Genomic DNA, 17191 nt, shown 5'->3' with positions numbered 1-17191 from the left:
CCATTATCAGGTCTTCCATCCTCCTGCTCTGTCTAAACTGGCTGTTATTTAGGCTGTTATTTAGTGGTCTCACACTTTCCTTTTTCCCACTCCCATTCCCTGGCTCTATCTCTTCTTCCAGGTTTATATCTTCATTTCGTTGGAGCTCATCTTCCAGTAACTTCCCAAGAAAGGGCACATGGGAGAACATGCCTTACTCTGTCCTTAGAATCGGAAGCTTGGTTGGGCATAGAATTCTAGGTTGGAAAGAGTTTTCCTCAGTATTTTGAAAGCATTGCCTTTAGGTATTACTGGTGCTGAGGAGACGTCTAAATGCCTTTTTATAACTAAATCTTTGAACACAGCCCATTTTTTCTACTCTGAAAGGTTTTAAGATCTAGTCCAGTGTTCCAAAGTGTTTAATAATATCAGTGATTTTTCACTTCTTGTCCTGGGTGTCTGGACACCGTTCCCTTCCAGGCGAAAACTCACGTTTTCCAGTTTTGGGAAATGTACAATTTCTTCCTATCGATTTTCTATTTTCTTTCTTCAAGAAAGTCCTATTAGTTAGATATTGGACTTCCTAACTTGAGCCTCTGGTTCTATTTTATTTTTTTATTCTTCTATTTTCTGCTTCTTTTTTGTTCTACTTTCTTGGAGATTTTCGCAAGTTTATTTTCTAACAAGTCTGTTGAATGTTTTAATTTCTATCATATTTTTTAAAAAGATTTTATTTATTTATTGTGCATGCTGGGGGAGGAGCAGAGGAAGAGGGAGAGGGAAATAACCTTCAGCAGACTCTGTGCTGAGCGCCGAGCCCCACAGGGGACTCGATCCCATGACCCCGAGATCACAACCTGAGCCAAAACAAAGAGTCAGAAACCTAACCGATTGAGCTACCCAGGCACCCCTCTTCTCTCTTATATTTAATCTCAAAGTCCCTGTTGCTCCTTTTGCAGATGACTCTCACGACTTTTCTCTCTGGGAACATGAGTAATGGTTTTTTTAAGTTCTGCTTTGTTCCCTGCAGTTTCTGTAGTTTCTCCGATCCCTTTTCCTACTGGTTTCATGTTAGAGGCTTGTCTTAAATAAATATCCTGTGGTTCATTCAGGTTTAAGAGTAAAGCCTTGAGAAACCTGGCAGGCAGCCCTGCGCGGTGGCTGGGGCTTGTCAAGCTTTCTCTGCTGGTCTCACTGAAGAGCTGCAGAGGTCAGTGTCCCGTGGGCCTCTGGGACAGGAAGGGATGGGGAGGGGCAATTCTGTTTCTCCAAAGAAGACTCGCCCCAGCAGCCCAGCCTGTGTCCTTGGAGCTGAGTAGCGCACCTTTCAGAACACAGACTCTTCATCACTGCAGCCCTTCTCCTTCTTCTTCCAGTATCCCCACCCTCCCCGGGTCTGGAACCTTTCAGTTCAGTTTTTCCGAGAACTAAATCTCCATTCTCCTCCTCGGGTGAGGGTGGGTGAGGGTGGCGGCGTTCTCCAGTTTCCTGGAATGGGTGGGAGGCCCCGGGCTGGAGTGGTCTCTGCAGACTAGGCGCCCACCCTTCCCACCTGTTCCTTACCCGCCACCTTCCGCCGCTCCTGGCGCCTCCAGTCCCGGGGTCTTTGGGGGATTCTGCAGTCAAACGCACTTCTTTCTCCTTGCTGCCCCCTTTGTCAGCATTTGCTGTTCAGCTCTGTTTGTTCTGCTCTTTTATCTCCTTTCCTTCTTCCAAAAGTGTATTAACGTTTCTTTGTATTATTATTATTACTGTTACTCCTTTGTCCTCATCTTAGAGATGTTTTAAAAAGGGTGTGTGTTCAGTCTACCACACTTCAACAATGTATTTAATTATATTTTTATTAGTAGTAAATATATGGATGCACACACACATATAACAAATATAAATATATACATATATTCAAGTGATCCAAGAGATGCAGGGCGACAATAATGACTATGGCCTGAGAAGCTGTTCCTGTGTCCCTCCACAGAAAGTTTATGCACACATTCACACACATACCAAGGCATGTAAGTAGATATTAATGGACTTTCTTTTTAAATCAAGAAGGCAATTTCTTTTCATACCCCTGAGAATATTCATATCTTAAATAAAGGTCAGTGCTTAACCCAAAGGCACGAATCTCTTCTAGTCGGATTCCAGGTTTCACGGCAGGTGGTGGACATCTTTACGGGGCCTCTCAAGTGCCCCTGGAAACAACCCATGCAGTAAGGCACCTGCCCCGCGGCTAGCTGTGGTGGCTCTGGGACCACGGGCACAGCAGAGTGCTGGCCAGTGGCGGTCTCCCCTGTCTCGTGTGGCCCTCTTCATCATCCCTGCCCTCTCCTCCTACTGCACCCTGTGTCCCCCACCACGGCCACCTCCCTCCAGACACGCTCAGCTGAGCCCTGGCTCCCGTGGCTGGCCCACGGAGCTAAGGGCGTGATTTATCCTGGCTGAGGGGTGCACCTGACTCTGACTGCCTCTTGGGTTTTAGGAATAGATTGGCACACAAGATGGGAATGTTTTCATCGTGGCCCTGAGTAGACTTTATTAAGAGATAGACTCAGAGGCTGAACTGAACATTTCAGTTTCCACAAATAGCTTCGGGCAGGCTACCTGACTTGATTCCATAGCAGTGACCTCAGTTTGACTCTCTGTCCCCGCACTAGGGCCTGCTGCTGCCAAACCAGACTTGATCTCAAAACTGGAACGTCGAGCTGCACCCTGGATCAAGGACCCAAATGGGCCGAAGTGGGGGAAAGGTCGTCCTCCAGGTGAGTCTTGCCCCACCGAGTTCTGAAGGGCACATCCTGGGGCCCGTGTGGCCATGGCAAGTCATCCGGTGTCCGTTCAGCTGCCCCGTCCTGCTCCTGTTGCGCACCAGGCCTTGTGTCAGGCTCTGCTGGACAAAGAGGAGTAAGAAACTAACTCTGCCCTCCGAGTGTCAAATAGGCACCTGCCCCGCGGCTAGCGGCAGCTCAAAACCAAGCTCAAATAGGGAAACAGGGACAGTATGGGACAAAGGAGGCCCTTTGATGAGCAGAAGTGCTAACGGGACCCGTGGCGGAGCTGACGGGGGGCATGCGGGAGGCCCTGGTTGTGAGGAGCTGTGTGACCCGAGGGCCTGTGAGCCGCCCTTCTTCCCTCCTCCTCCAGTTTCCAGCGGCAGCACCACTGGTCTGTGCAAGCTGGCTGTTCTGTGTATCTCAGCCAGGGGCTTACTGGCTCATAGCTACCGTGTAGACTGCTCGACCTCCCTTCTTTCTAAGGCTCATAGGAAGACTTGCAGATGTTTAACCTCATTTCTTTGTGCTGCCTCGAAAGAGGATTAAAGTCACCTGTTTATCCAATAGCATCTATAGCCAAGGTGGCTGATTAAGCTTATTAGCGGCTGATGTCCCATGATCGCAGCGTAGCTGTGTGGCTAGAGACCGGGAGGCTGGCTAAAGAGCCCACAAGGATTAGCACACATCTCTTTGGGAGCAAGCTAACTTGCATAGATAATAAAGGGAAAGGGTTTAAAGAGAAGTCAGTAATGATCTCTAGAAAGGTGGATCGCAGTCAACTCTGCTTTTCCTATGGGATACTCAGTAAACTGGGATGTCTTAACTGATGGGAGACTGCAGAGTTCTAGGCAGCAAAACCAAGCTCATTTTTATGTGCTCCAAAGGGAAGAAGAAGATGGTGGCCATAAGAGAGGCAGACACACAAGCCTTGGCTGTAGAATCTGCAGTGCTTCCAGCAACTTCTGTGGAGACCTGTAGCTCCTACTGCAATTCCAGCCTTTGTGAAGTCGAAGTAGATGGCCCTAGGAAAATCAAGAGGGCTTACAGACCCCGTTCCATTCAGAGGTCATGGTTTGGGCAGTTCCCATGGTTAGTAATTGACCCAAAGGAGACCAAGCTCTTCTGCTCAGCTTGCAAAGAAAGACCGAATCTCCACGACAAATCGTCCCGGTTAGTCCGAGGTTACACGGGGCCTTTTAAAGTGGAGACTTTAAAATACCATGAGGTCAGCAAAGCACACAAGCTCTGTGTCAACACTGTTGAAATCAAGGAAGACGCCCCCCCGGCTGCCCTGGTCCCAGAGATCTCCAGCGACCTGATGGCGAACATGGAGCACTTCTTCAACGCCGCCTACTCCATTGCGTACCACTCGAGGCCTCTGAATGACTTTGAGAAGATCCTGGAACTCCTCCAAAGTACCGGGACCATGATTTTGGGCAAGTACCGAAATCGCACCGCATGCACTCAGTTCATCAAGTACATCTCTGAGACCCTGAAGAAGGAGATCCTCGAGGACGTCCGGAACTCCCCTTGCGTGAGCGTGTTGCTGGACAGCTCCACAGACGCCTCGGACCAGTCCTGTGTGGGGATTTACGTCCGCTACTTTAAGGGGATAGATGTGAAAGAGTCCTACATCACCTTGGCCCCTCTCTACAGTGAGACGGTGGATGGCTACTTTGAGACTATCATCTCTGCCCTGGATGAACTGGACATCCCCTTCCGGAAGCCCGGTTGGGTGGTGGGCCTGGGAACCGACGGCTCCACCACGCTGAGCTGCAGAGGAGGCCTCGTGGAAAAGTTCCAAGAGGTCATCCCCCAGCTGCTGCCCGTCCACTGTGTTGCCCACCGGCTGCACCTGGCTGTGGTAGACGCATGTGGGGGCATCGATCTGGTGAAGAAGTGTGACCGGCACATTCGAACGGTCTTCAAGTTTTACCAGTCCTCAAACAAAAGGCTGAATGAGCTGCAGGAAGGCGCAGCTCCCCTGGAGCAGGAGATCACCCGCCTCAAGGACCTGAGCGCCGTCAGGTGGGTGGCCAGCAAGAGGCGCACGCTGAACGCGCTCATCGTGAGCTGGCCTGCCCTGGCCCGGCACCTCCAGGGCGTGGCGGAGGCTGGGGGCCAGACTGGGCACAGGGCCAAAGGCATGCTGAAGCTGATGAAGAGCTTCCATTTCGTCAAGTTCTGCCACTTCCTTTTGGACTTCCTGAGCATCTACAGGCCTCTGTCTGAGGTGTGCCAGAAGGAGATCGTGCTGATTACGGAGGTGAACTCCACGCTGGGACGGGCCTACGTAGCCCTGGAGACCCTCCGTCACCAGGCGGGGCCCAAAGAGGAAGAGTTCAACGCCGGCTTCCGGGATGGGCGGCTCCACGGCATCTTCCTGGACAGAATGGAGATGGCGGAACAGCGCTTCCAGGCGGACCGGGAAAAGATGATCCTGACTGGGATCGAGTACCTCCAGCAGAGGTTTGACACGGCCCGGCCCCCACAGCTCAAGAACATGGAGGTGTTCGACACCACCGCCTGGCCAAGTGGGATGGAACTGGCCAGTTTTGGGAACGACGATATTCTTGCCCTGGCCAGATACTTTGAGCTCTCGCTCCCTGCAGGATACAGCGAGGAGGCACTCCTGGAGGAGTGGCTGGGCCTGAAAGCCATGGGCAGGAACCTCCCGTTCTCCATGCTGTGTAAGAACACGCTGGCCCAGCACTACCGCTTCCCGCTGCTGAGCAGGCTCGTGGCGGTGGTGGTGTGCGTGCCCGTCTCCGCCTCCTGCTGTGAGCGGGGCTTCAGTGCCATGAGCCGGATCAGGACTGAGGAGAGGACCAAGCTCTCCAACGAGGTGATCAACATGCTCATGATGACAGCGGTGAACGGCGTGGCAGTCACGGAGTACGACCCCCAGCCTGCCATCCAGCACTGGTACCTGACCTCCTCGGGCCGGCGGTTCAGCCACGTCTGCGCATGTGCCCAAGCGCCGGCCCGCGCCCCGGCACGTAAGTGCACGTGACCGAGTCCCCGGGCAGTCTTACCTTCCCGATCCCATGCTGGCCTTGACGTCTGGGAGGGCCTGGCAATGGCCGCCATCACCAGAGGCTTGGTCTCAGGTGTCCCCAGTGGGTGCTCGGGATGTGACACGTACCCTCCAAGAGCTTCGGACCCAGTGAGGCAAGCGGGACGCACACACACTGCAGGCAGGGGCGTAGCGCTAGAGCACGAGTTTTCAGAGCCAGTCCTCCCCAGGCCCAAATTCTGGCTCTGCTAACTAGTGTGTGACCTCGGGCTAGTTCACGTCATTGTGCCTTGGTTTTTCTTCGGAAGAGGGCACAGCATCTGGCCCGTGATGCCAGTGGCATTCTGGAAAGGTCCACCCACTACAGGAAGTAACCAGAGCACCGGACAAGCTAGGGCAGTGACAGCACATTCTCGGAGGGGCTGGGTAGACTCTTTCGGGAGGGAAGAAGTCAGTGCAGGTCAGAGGTGCCGTGAAGAAGGTGCTAGGTGAAGGAGATGGTTGGGGCATGCCGGGTGCCGAGGCACCTCACAGTTCCCTCGGAGCACTAGGCTGGAGGGCTGGAGTGGGGACCGGGCTGGAGGGGAAGTTCTGTTACATGGCAGGTGAGTTACTGAGTCTTAGGCAAGACATTTTCCTCTTTTCAAGTAGTCACTGAAATGAAAACCAAAGAGTTTCTCCAGGCTGTTCATGTTTTACTTCCCAGTGACAGCAGTGAAGCTTCTTCCTTGACACCTTCTTATTGCTGGTCTCCTTCCAGCACTTGTGCTCTCGTGGGTTACCGCCCAGTCTGTGGTCAGCAGTGGACTGGGTCTCAGGGTTGACAGAGGCTCCACAGGAAGCAGAGTGGCCCCTATCCGGTTGCTGAGCAAGGGGAGGGGCCCGGGGTCGAAGTGGAGAGAAGAGACTGGGAGGGCCGAGGTGGGGAGCCAGGCAGTGCATCCTTCACCCACACGTTTGCTGCGTGAGCTGCTCCCTACATCCAGCCCTGTGGGGGTGAAGGAGAAAGACACTCTCAGGTGTGTTCTCATCGGGGCAGTGGGGCTGGTACATCTGAAGCAAATAGAGGACACTACCCAATTTGATATGATAAGGTCCTCTTTCCCAGGCAGGGTTCTCAACCTCAGCACTGTTGACACTGAAGGTCGGATCATTCCTCACTGTGAGGCCTGGCCTATGTGTGGTAGGATCTTGAGCATCCCTGACCTGCACCCCTTACATACTCACTGGGTCCCCATAGCACTCACCCAGCTGTAGCTATCAAAAGTGTCTCCAGGCATTGCCATGTGTCCCCTGGAGGGCAGAGCTCTGGCCATACCGTGGAGACGGGAGCCCGGGCCTCCCTCCCCCATTCATAGAAGGTTCCCAGGTGAGACCTGCGCCCGAGGGTGAGAGATGACCAGAGCGAGACTAGATCCGGCCTGCCCAGAGCAGCCCCTGATCCGTCTCCAGACTGTTCTGCATGCCTTCCTCACCGAACATACCTTGGGGTGCAGTTGGACTTGGGAAGGGGATCATCATCCAGTCTGTTTTCCCCTCAGTGTAATTGTGGGTTCTCTTTCCTCTCGCACAAGGAGCAGGGCTCAGGAAGGAGAAGATGGGGGCGCTCTTTATGGAGGAGGCTGTGACCCAGAAGCCACCCATTCCATCCTACAGGGAGCCAGTGGAGATCCTGAAGGACTGCATCATGGACCCTCCCGACAGACTCCTGTACCCCCATACCAGCCAAGAGGCCCCCGAGCTGTCCTGACAGCTCCCGTAGGAGCAGGATTCCTAGGGATCGCCTTGGAGACCCCCTGCTGCCCTGCCCCTTGGAATCATGGTGACAGGCTCTCTGCAGAATCCAGGCTACCCTAGAATCTTCGTTTGGGGGGACTCTCTAAACACCAGAAGGGGGCAGTGACAAGATAGTTAAGCCCACCTCCCAGAGAGGCAGGGTAATCAGGAGCACAAGCCTGTTCACCAAGGCCCTTCTCTAAGCAGCGGTGACCTCACAGCGCTGAAATAGGCCGAAAGGTTCCGATCTCAAATTCATCTTTAAGGTGCTTCAGGAAATGATCCTATCAGCAAAGATTTCACCCCAGGTTCTGGGAGCAAGAGGACTTCTCTGAAGTGGGAGAGACTGTTGGTGGGAGGGGCTTAAAGGAGCATCCCAGCCCCCGCGGATGGTTGGGGGGCCGCAGGGGCCCAGAGCAGGCACCTGGGGAGGGGCGGAGGGTGACCAGGCTCGGGAGACAGCTGGCCTGGCTCCATGGCAGACGCAGGGAAGCCTCAACTCCAGACGGGAGACTCACAGCAGAGAATTTCTCTACCTCCTCCCAGGGCCTCCCTTAGGAGGAGGCAAGCAAAACCCTCTGCACAAAGCACTCGAGGTCATCTCCTATAGCCCCAGGACCATGGAGGAAAGGCTTTCCGGGAGGGAGCCTGCTGCTTCTCACCGGTGGCAGCCCTTCTGTGTGACCTGCTCCAGTGTTGGACGTGAGCCTGGCTTCCTGAGGAGTGGACACGTGCAAGCTTGCCCTGGGGAGGCTTGTGATCCAGCCCAGCTCTGCTGCAGGCAGAGGTTCAACCAGAATTAATCCCTTCCTCTTTTCTGTGCCTCAATTTCCCTCCCCATGACATGGCAGCAGAGAATTCAAGTGCCTGCTGGCTCCTGGTCTGCCACAGGATGGACAGCGTCTCCGGCTCCCTGAAAGCAGACCTCGGGCGGCACAGAGTGGGCTTAGCTGCCTTCCGCCCTTGTCCTTGTCCCTTGCTACCGACGTCCTTACTTTTGGAAGAGGTGCTCCCAAAGTGTGCCACTCTTCTCGAAGTTGCTCTGGGACCCAGCCTGGGAATCACTAGGGGTGCTTGTTAAATATGCTCACCCCATACCTGCCCGATCAGATCCGCAGGATCGGGGCTCAGGGATGGGCCGTTGTCCACAGGATCCTCCAGAGCTTTGTGGGCCCACACAAACTTGAGGACCCCCACCCCATCTCTCCGGCCTCCCGGAAGTAAAGCACTTTCCCCTCCAGGGCAGTTTCATTTTGGCAGGTTCCTAGGCTGCTTATCTGGTGGGGATGATGTGGGGCCTAGGTCCTGCCTTCCTAACCACGGATTGTTTGCCCCCTGCCTTTTAGACAGGCAGGAAGTGGTGCGTCCCGGCCTCACACATGGGGGCCCTGCCCTGTGCTGCAAGTACAAGTTGTCTGGCCCTTAGCCAGCAGTCTGTTCTCCTCCCAGTCCTAGGGTGGTGCTGGGATCCAGTGTCCCCCTGGTTCCTGATGTTTCTGACTCTCCCTTCCCACCACCCACCCTTAGCACTTAGCCTTAATGCCATCGCCTTCCTGTTTTCTTTAGCTGTGGGCCAGGAATTCACTCTCACTCTCTGCCTTTTATTCAGCCTGTGGAAATGTCTCTCTCCCAGCCCCATGGTCTAGGGTCTGAGGTATACCATGGGCCCTTGCAGCTACAGCTCTGGCCATACCATGGAGATGGGAGCCCGGGCCTCCCTCCCCCATTCATAGAAGGTTCTATGGGAGTTCAGGAGTCTGCCTGAGGCTAGGTGTTGTGGGTGTGAATTGGTGAGATGGAAGAGAGAAAGACCCCTCAAAGTGGGGACTGTCAGCCCCACCCTATTCCTAGATTCCAAATTGAGGTGAATTTCTGGCAAGCCTCCTCCCCGTGGCCTCTCCCATTCTTTAAGAATCCTCAGAGCATGAGGCCAGTCCCTCAAGCAGTGTTGTGTGTGAGTTCCACACACACAATTCCCTGTGCTGCTCTCGGCGTGGAGGTGGAGGCCAGGTAGGGAAGCACCCAGCCTCCACATCCATGTTCTGAGGAAGCCTCCAATGCCAGCTTTTGGGAAGGCTGGGCCCCTTGGAGGGGGTGACTGAAAATGCTGTTCATCATAGAGGTTTGCACTATCCACATTTCTCGTGGGGCGCAGGCATGCTAGCTAATGGCCAAGATGACTACCCACCTTTTTGTGCAGGACCCAGGGCTGACACGTGGTGAGCACCCTTACCGGAGACTATTACCCAACCCGAGCTCTTTGTTTTGTTTCAAGACACTCGCTGCGCTTCAAATCCAGGGCCTGGAGATACCCTGGTTGGTGAGCCGTCCTATTTTTGCCTCACAAGGACAAAAGCTGAAGGGCACGGGGAATAGAAGGAGCAAGCCTTTGGCCAGAGTCCTAGCTACGCCTCCACTCTCCCTTCCTTCCTGTAATCTTCATAGCATCTCCACGTTCTGATCCTGGCACTCCCCCCATCCCTACCCACACCCCATAACTGCTGCCCACAGGGTCTGACGTTCTGAGTTTTAATCGGCATTATAACCGATGGTTTGATTCCAGTAGCCATAGAGACCAGGCGGGAGGGAACGACCTCGGCCCCCTGTCCTCGCCAGACATCTCAGACAGTAACCTACTCTAGACCTTTGCTTCTCCCCCAAGGCCACGTGGAGTTCCTAGGGTGCTAAGTATTTGGCAAGATGGTGTGAAGATTGGCCAATTGCCTCGTGCAGGTGTCTGTCAGCCAAGGATACTCAGGGTGATTGGCAAGGGGATGTCCTCTCCTCTTCTGGTTTCAAAGAGGTGCAAATGAGGTTTAAAAAACCATGTTTGATTCTCAACCTTTTGCTACCTGAATAAAGCAGAGTTTATTTCGGCACATGCCTCTGTCCTGTAAGTCCCGCAGGTCAAAGCTTATCAAAAGCTGATCGAAGCTAACTAAATCGGGCCGCTCGGCAAGCCCGCCCCCGCCGCAGTGACGCGCTCGCGCCTGCGCGGGGGCGACTGTGCGCGCTCCCCTGGGCCGCCCGGTCCTGCTGCGCATGCTCGGCGCCCACTGCGCGGCGGGGACCCCGCGCGCCCGAGCGTCTGCGGTTCGGCCCTGCGCCCCAGCCTGGCATCCCGCTCCCGGCCATGACGGCTCATTCCTTCGCCCTCCCGGTCATCATCTTCACCACGTTCTGGGGCCTCATCGGCATCGCCGGGCCCTGGTTCGTGCCGAAAGGACCCAACCGCGGGTAAGGATGGCGGGCGGGCCCGGCCTCCCTGCGGACCCCTCCTCGGGCGGCGGTGGGAGGTGCAGGGAGCACTGGGCCGAGGCGCGCCCGGCGCCGCATTCCTGCGTGTCTGCACCGGCCGCGTTCAGCTCGGAACAGGCAGGCGGTCGGAGCCAAAGGGCAGAGCCGGTGGTGCTTTGGAAAGGTGGCGAGCCGACCGACACCGGAGGCAGTTAAGGGGCCCTCCCCCCTCCCCCCTCCAGCCAGTGAAGCTAGAGGCCATGACCCGCGCCTGATGCGGTTTGTCCACCCCTCACCAGCAGTGACCTTGAGCGAATGTTACCCCTTCAAGCCTCACTTTCTTCATAGGTAAAATGTGGATGAGGCTGATACCTGCCTTTTAAGGCTGCTGTGAGGGTTACCCGAGATTATGCTTGTAAGACCCTTACAGCGCATGGCACGTATTATGTATTGAATAATTTTTAGCCGGTGTTACTGTTTTTTGAAGGGCCCCTAGCAGAGTTTTGTATCTGTTGCACCATTTAGCAGTGTCTGCATCATATTATCCTCTTACGAAGTGCTCTCTCCTCTTGATTACAAGTTCCTCTAGGTGGAAGATTATCTCCTTCGCCACTGTAGACCCCAGTGCCCAGCACGGGACTAGACCAGGAGGCTTAGTAATGTTCAAAGAATGGATCAAGTGTAATTTTTCTGGCACTGACTTTCAGGTGCTTTAGACCAGGGCCTCTGGGGCCTGGTTTGGATTAGGTTTAGCTTTGGCTGGAGGCTGCTTGGATGTATGGGCGCGGTCTCTGTTCTTCAAGATCTGCAGGGCCGGGGTCCCACGGCATCACTTTGTGAACCATTTTAGTGTCTCACCTCTCCTGCAAACCCTGGTGAGTTCTGTCTAACTGAAGCCTCTCCTGCTGCATCTTAAGCTTCTGTCTCTAGTCCTCTTCGGGTGGACACAGGTAGCTAGTCCTTGCTCCCTTTATAACCACTCACGCTGCCTTCGAAATGGCTCACGGTCTCCTTGCCTCTTGCCAGCTTCTTGCCCAATGAAGTTTGCATTCCAGACACCACTCCATGGTGGGTTGCTGCAGATGCACCTGGGGGTGGTGGTGGTGCTGCATTAAGATGGGGAAAGAGTGGGTGTGGAGAAGGGAGATGAAGGGAGTTCGTAACACAACTTGGATGTGGACAAGGTGGGCTTCCCCCTAAGGTGACCCTTAGAGTTTTTATCTTCCATCTTACAATTCTCACCCTGAATAGAACTCAGCCTCCTGTGTTCAGGCGGCATCAGGAAGGCCAGCAGGAAAGGGGCCGACACCAGGAGCTCTTTAGCTCTGGCCCTGGCCAGGCCTTCGGAGGGTGCTGGTTCCACCCATCCTGATCTGACAGCCTCTTCCATTGCAGAGTGATCATCACCATGCTGGTAGCCACCGCGGTCTGCTGTTACCTCTTGTAAGTACTGCTCTCAGGCTCAAAATCTTCCCTCTTCTCCCCAGCCCTGCTCTCCCCTCTGTCCTGGTGGTGACAGATTCCACTTTTGAAAGGCTGAGTCTCTAAAGCCTAGGAGAGAAGGCAGTTTGAGACGTCAGAGAAAGCCATGGGCTGGAAATCATGGACTTTGGGGTCTGCTTCCAAATGTGCCACCTGAACAGGCTTTGTCCCGTCCATAGGCTGCAGTGAAGTGAATGCAGTGAGCCAGCTCAGTCCGGGCATCAGGCTCTCCTGGAGACTGTAAAACACAGCTTTCAGGGCCACGCCCTAGGCCCACTCAATCACAGTTTTCAAGTCTGCACTTAGGAGTTCATATTTTGAATACATGCCCCTGGGTATCTGTGATGTAGCCGGTTTTGAACCACCAGATGGGCGGGAGTCTTCAAACTGGGGAAGGGGGCCCTGGGGATATCGAAGAGTTGCAAGGGAGCCAAGGACCTGGGCAGGGTGAGGGAGTCAGCGTCCAGGTCCCAAATGTCCGGGTGTTCCCTTCCTAAAACTGCCATTCACCATAACACCTCCCCCGTTATGAAAAAAGACACCCCTCCTTCCACCCCGAGTCCTTTCATGTCACCTTGCTCCATGTTTAAATCATCCTACCTGCCAAACCAGGGAATAAGTCCAAGTTCTGGTTTTTAGGGAAGGCTCTCCAGTGATCAGTCAAGCCTCTGGAAGCCTCTATGGCTTCCCATCATCCTGGGTCTCATACACTCTTTTTATGGGGTAGGCTTGGCACAGTTGGGGTGTTCTGAATTCAGAACAGTCAAAATAGGACAGGTAAGGGGTGCCTGGGTGGCTCAGTCGTTAGGCGTCTGCCTTTAGCTCAGGTCATGATCCCAGGGTCCTGGGATCGAACCCCGCATCGGGCTCCCTGCTCTGCGGGAAGCCTGCTTCTCCCTCTCCCTCTCCTGCTCCCCCTGCTTGTGTTCCCTCTCTCGCTGTCTCTCTCTGTCAAATAAATAAATAAAAATCTTAAAAAAAAAAAAAAAGAAGACTGATGATCCAGGAAAATTAAAAAAAAAAAAAATAGGACAGGTAACGACGTGATGAGCTACTGATTCTTTAAAAGGTAACGGGTTGTTTTAAAAGTAACTGGAATAATAAATTGAGAAATAACAGTGACTGGAATATTTCTCAAGACTGCCAAATTTTTCAAAATACATAGCATAAGGCCTGCACTTAACAAAAATTTTTTACATGAGGGCTTTCAGATTTGGGGTACGTTTTGTAGTTAAAACCTGTTTTATCTAATTGGATCACCAACTATTTATTCCTGTTAGCCAGTTCTCTCCTTTCACTTTATCTAATGTTAAATATTTTCTACCTCCTATTAACAACAAAAAAATAAAACTTGTTAAAAATAATGATGACTCTTAGATGTCCGCTTACATATATGGGTGTGTACGGTTTTTCAGAATTCTCCCCAGACAGAGCGTCTCTAAGGCCTGTTATGCTGTTTCTTGGTCCTTCGGGGCTTGAGAATGTCCTCATCGGTCCCAGGGAGGGCCGCGGAGGGGCCGGGGTTTGCTGGCTCAGAGACCGGGACAGAGCGGGTGGTGGCTGGGAACAGGCATATGCTCAGGCTGTGCGTAATTACAAACACCGTATGGACCTCTGGGAAAGGGAGGCTGGCTGCAGAGCAGGTGCACACAGGCGGCAAGGTGGGGCAGCTTAAGAGAATGCTAGGCCTAGAAATCATGTTTACAAAACATCAGCTCAGGGATCATGCAGATGATAAGCAGGCTGTGGTTTCTGACAGCTTCCGTGGGGGCACTCAGGGGAAACAGCTAGAGCCTTCCTGATAGGACACCAGATAGAGCACCGCTGGGGCCTGTGTGAGGCATGTGAAGCCGTGCCCCTCTAGAGTCTTCAGGGGCCTGCAACCGTGGGCACACAGAGTCATGCCAGTGGGGCCCGACCCCCCACCCCCGGACGTGCAGCCCGCCGACGGTCCCTGGAAAGCTCACGGGCCTGACCAGCTCCTGTCCTGTCCCCAGCAGGCCTCAGAGTGGGGCTCTCTGGTCGTCAGCCTTCCACAGGAGGTGGTTCCTTCCTCTTGCTCCTAAACGTAGGTGATTCTGACATGCTTCCCGTCTGACCTGTCCTGTCTGCTCCCAGGTGCAGGCTGTGGGGGAGCCTAGACCAGAGATATACTAGGGCACAGCCAGGAGTCACTTTCAGCATACCTCTGGAAGCTGCCTTACTTCTCTCATCCCAGAGCCCAGCCCCAGCTCGGGTCCTATCAGTCGACAAAACATCAAACCAAACCTAAGCCCGAACCCACAAGCTCCCAGGCCAAGCTCGTGTGCTGGCTAGGGGCCCTTCGCTCCCACACACGGACCCTCCACCTGCTGGGTTGGCCATGTGACCAGAGGCAGCGTGCGGGGTGCGGAGGGTGGGGTTCTTCCTGTGACCTGGCTCACCCTCACTGTGCTGTCCCTGGCAGCTGGCTCATCACTATCCTGGCTCAGCTGAACCCCCTTTTCGGGCCGCAGCTGAAGAACGAGACCATCTGGTACGTGCGCTTCCTGTGGGAGTGACCACTGGCACTTCGGCCCCAGGTACTGAGGGCCCAGGCCCTGCGGGTGGGAAAGGGGACTGCTGTGCAGCAAGAGACCAGGCAGGGCAGTCATGAGAGTTCATGTTTATTTTATTTTTTCCTATTTTTTATTTGAGAGAGAGCACAAGCTGGGGGGGCAGGGAGTGGGGAAGAGGCAGAGGGAGAAGAAGAAGCAGGGAACCCGATGTGGGACTCGATCCCAGGACTCTGGGAAGGCAGATGCTTAGCTGACTGAGCCACCCAGGCGCCCCAAGAGTTCATGTTTAGATTCAGGCACTCATTTATTTAGCAAAAAAAGGAAAAAATAAAAAGATGTAGAGCACCTAATCTTCTTCCTGCCTGGTGCCATGCACGGCAGCAGGGATTGAGGGAAGAGCAGGGTCCTCAGGGGAAGCATGTCGGGCCGAGCCACGGCGGCGGGTTTGCGGGGCTGCAGAGGCGGTGGCCGGGGATGCAGAATCTCTTCTGAGGGAGGGAGCACTGGGGCACAGGGCCGTGAGACACTAATCGGACAGAGGGACAGCTGAAGTGAGCTGAGCGGCCAGGGGAGAGACAGGGACAAGGAAGTTCTCCAGGGAGGGTGTGAGAAGGGATGGTGAGAGGGGGTCTCCACAGCAAGGAGGTGACCCCTTCATGTGATGTGTTTTTCAGGTGCCCCAGCTCTCTGGATGACTTTGGCCGTCCTGTCCCTGATGACCCCTTTGTCCCCACCCTCACAGCTCTATCTGGGTCCCTCCATGGCTTCCTCCCCCAGGATCTGCCTGGTTCTAGCAGCTCCTGCCTTCTCCATCCAGTCTGGGCCTCAGGAAGCCTGCAGCTGAGTCAGGCTGGAACAGAAGATACCAGCCCTCAAACTGCCCCTGCCTCTCCCAGGTAGACCCCGGCCAGGAGCTGACATGGGTGGGACTTGCCTTTTACAAATGAGGCAGCCTGTCCTGGGGAGAAGGGGTGTCCAGCCCGGGATGCCCAAAGCCTGGGGCGGGCTGGACCAGGGAGAAAGCCCCGGATGGGGAGTCCGCTGGTTCCCACCAGCTCTGTCACTGTCCTGTGCGGCCCTGGGAAGCATCCCTGCCTCCGTGTGAGATGGAGAGACCCGATCGGGGTGTCACAAAGGCCTTTCCTGGGATTCTTTAATTTTCGGACACATATAGATGTGAAATTTCTGAAAAAGTCGAAGTAATGGAAAAACATTCACACAAAAAGCAACATAGTGATTTGGGTCGGGATTGAAGCCAGTATGTTTAGGATTCTTTATAGTCACTTAAATGGGCTTGCTCAGAAAGCTGTATCTCCTTAGAATATGCTGTTCCACCTTCCTCCCCTGTCTTGGTCCCTCCTCTGTGGGTGGGCTCCCTGCTGCCTGGAGGCTCATCTTGAGCACGGCCCCAGGCCTGGATTCCCTCATTTGACAGCAGTGGGGTGGATTTCAGAGTCCCCTCCCCTGACCGAGTAGCAGCAGCTAGGTCGCCTGGAGTTAGGATGAAGAGAGACAGGTGTGGGTGAGGTTTGGGTGCCGCTGTGGCCCTCTGGGCCCATCCTGGCCCCTGAGGCCAGCCCCAGACCTGTCTGCCCCGGAGTGGCCTGGGCTCTGCGCTCGGATGGTGAGGGTAGAGGGGCGCCTGGCCTGACGAGGCCTGGAAGGCAGAATGTGCAGGCACCAGACCAGAGGGAACCTGGGACCCCCGCCCATGCCCTCCTCCCAGGGGAGTTGAGGCTGAGCCCTCATGCACCTCCCCCCCGCCCCCGGTCCTCCCACCCCCACCACATTGCCTCCCTGGGGGAAGACGCCAATCTTGAATATTTATTGAGTGTATTTATGTGATTCACATTCCATTTAGTGGGCATTATCTTTGGAACAGTGGTCAATTGCGATACTTCCCACGTAGATTTCTTGGTTCTGGGCTTGGCCTGTCTTTCAGAGCTCTTGATTTGGGCCTCCCTTTGACATCCCACCTCACCCCCCTTTCAGACTCCTTTCCTGGGGATGTTGAGTATGGGTTGTCCTGAAAACCTGATCCATGTCGAGTGGCTCATGAGTGGTGGCCAAGTCCTGGCTGAGGCTGAGTTTGCTGGCTGCCGGACCTCTGTCCACCCAATTCCCGCATGCTCAGTGGGTGGGTTGGAGGGCACAGGAGAGGGGCACGGGGATGGAGGCTTGGAGCTGCAGCTCTGGATGGTGGACACTGAAAATGACATTCTCCTGAGACCTGAAGGAGAGGTACAGCCGTCCCGGGTTCTGCCCAGAAGCAGTCCTGGCAGAAGGAAGACATGGGATTGTTCAAGCAGAACTCTAACCACCACTCGTCTGTACCCCAGATACAGAGTGCAGGGCTCCTGAGGCTGAGCAATAAAGCAGGTCCCCCAGATCTC

At 54.6% G+C, this 17191-nt stretch overlaps 2 protein-coding genes across 7 annotated transcripts in view; both read left to right on the top strand.

Annotated features, from left to right (window-relative positions):
* The window catches only part of ZNF862 (zinc finger protein 862), a 36567-nt gene extending 26146 nt beyond the window's left edge, over positions 1–10421 (top strand). For 5 of the 6 annotated variants that reach the window (XM_081799881.1, XM_031025462.2, XM_081799879.1 and 2 more), the window contains 3 exons: positions 2634–2738; positions 3635–5749; positions 7341–10421. In XM_081799881.1, coding sequence (XP_081656007.1) covers positions 2634–2738; positions 3635–5749; positions 7341–7516 — 2396 coding nt within the window. In that variant the 3' untranslated portion in view covers positions 7517–10421. The remainder of the gene's footprint in view (positions 1–2633; positions 2739–3634; positions 5750–7340) is intronic. The other variant, XM_031025463.2, reaches the window with a different exon arrangement.
* A 151-nt stretch (positions 10422–10572) lies between these two features.
* On the top strand, positions 10573–17187 carry ATP6V0E2 (ATPase H+ transporting V0 subunit e2). Its single transcript, XM_006730886.3, has 4 exons — positions 10573–10779; positions 12175–12222; positions 14708–14822; positions 15473–17187. The coding sequence occupies exons 1-3, from the start codon at positions 10676–10678 to the stop codon at positions 14799–14801; spliced, it is 246 nt and encodes an 81-aa protein (XP_006730949.3). The 5' UTR covers positions 10573–10675; the 3' UTR covers positions 14802–14822; positions 15473–17187.
* The last annotated feature ends 4 nt before the right edge of the window (positions 17188–17191 follow it).

Source organism: Leptonychotes weddellii, chromosome 12 (genome assembly GCF_054177405.1).
Source record: "Leptonychotes weddellii isolate Sample4059 chromosome 12, ASM5417740v2, whole genome shotgun sequence".
Classification (NCBI taxonomy): Eukaryota; Metazoa; Chordata; class Mammalia; order Carnivora; family Phocidae; genus Leptonychotes; species Leptonychotes weddellii.
The sequence above is the reverse complement of the archived record's forward strand: the minus strand, read 5'-3'. Positions and strand labels throughout refer to the sequence as shown.

Excerpts from the sequence above, each read along its gene's own strand:
- ATP6V0E2 (XM_006730886.3), top strand. The coding sequence starts at position 10,676 with ATGACGGCTCATTCCTTCGCCCTCCCGGTCATCATCTTCACCACGTTC. Across the intron at positions 10,780-12,174 it reads CCGAAAGGACCCAACCGCGG|AGTGATCATCACCATGCTGG; the intron begins GTAAGGATGGCG and ends CTTCCATTGCAG. Across the intron at positions 12,223-14,707 it reads GCGGTCTGCTGTTACCTCTT|CTGGCTCATCACTATCCTGG; the intron begins GTAAGTACTGCT and ends TGTCCCTGGCAG.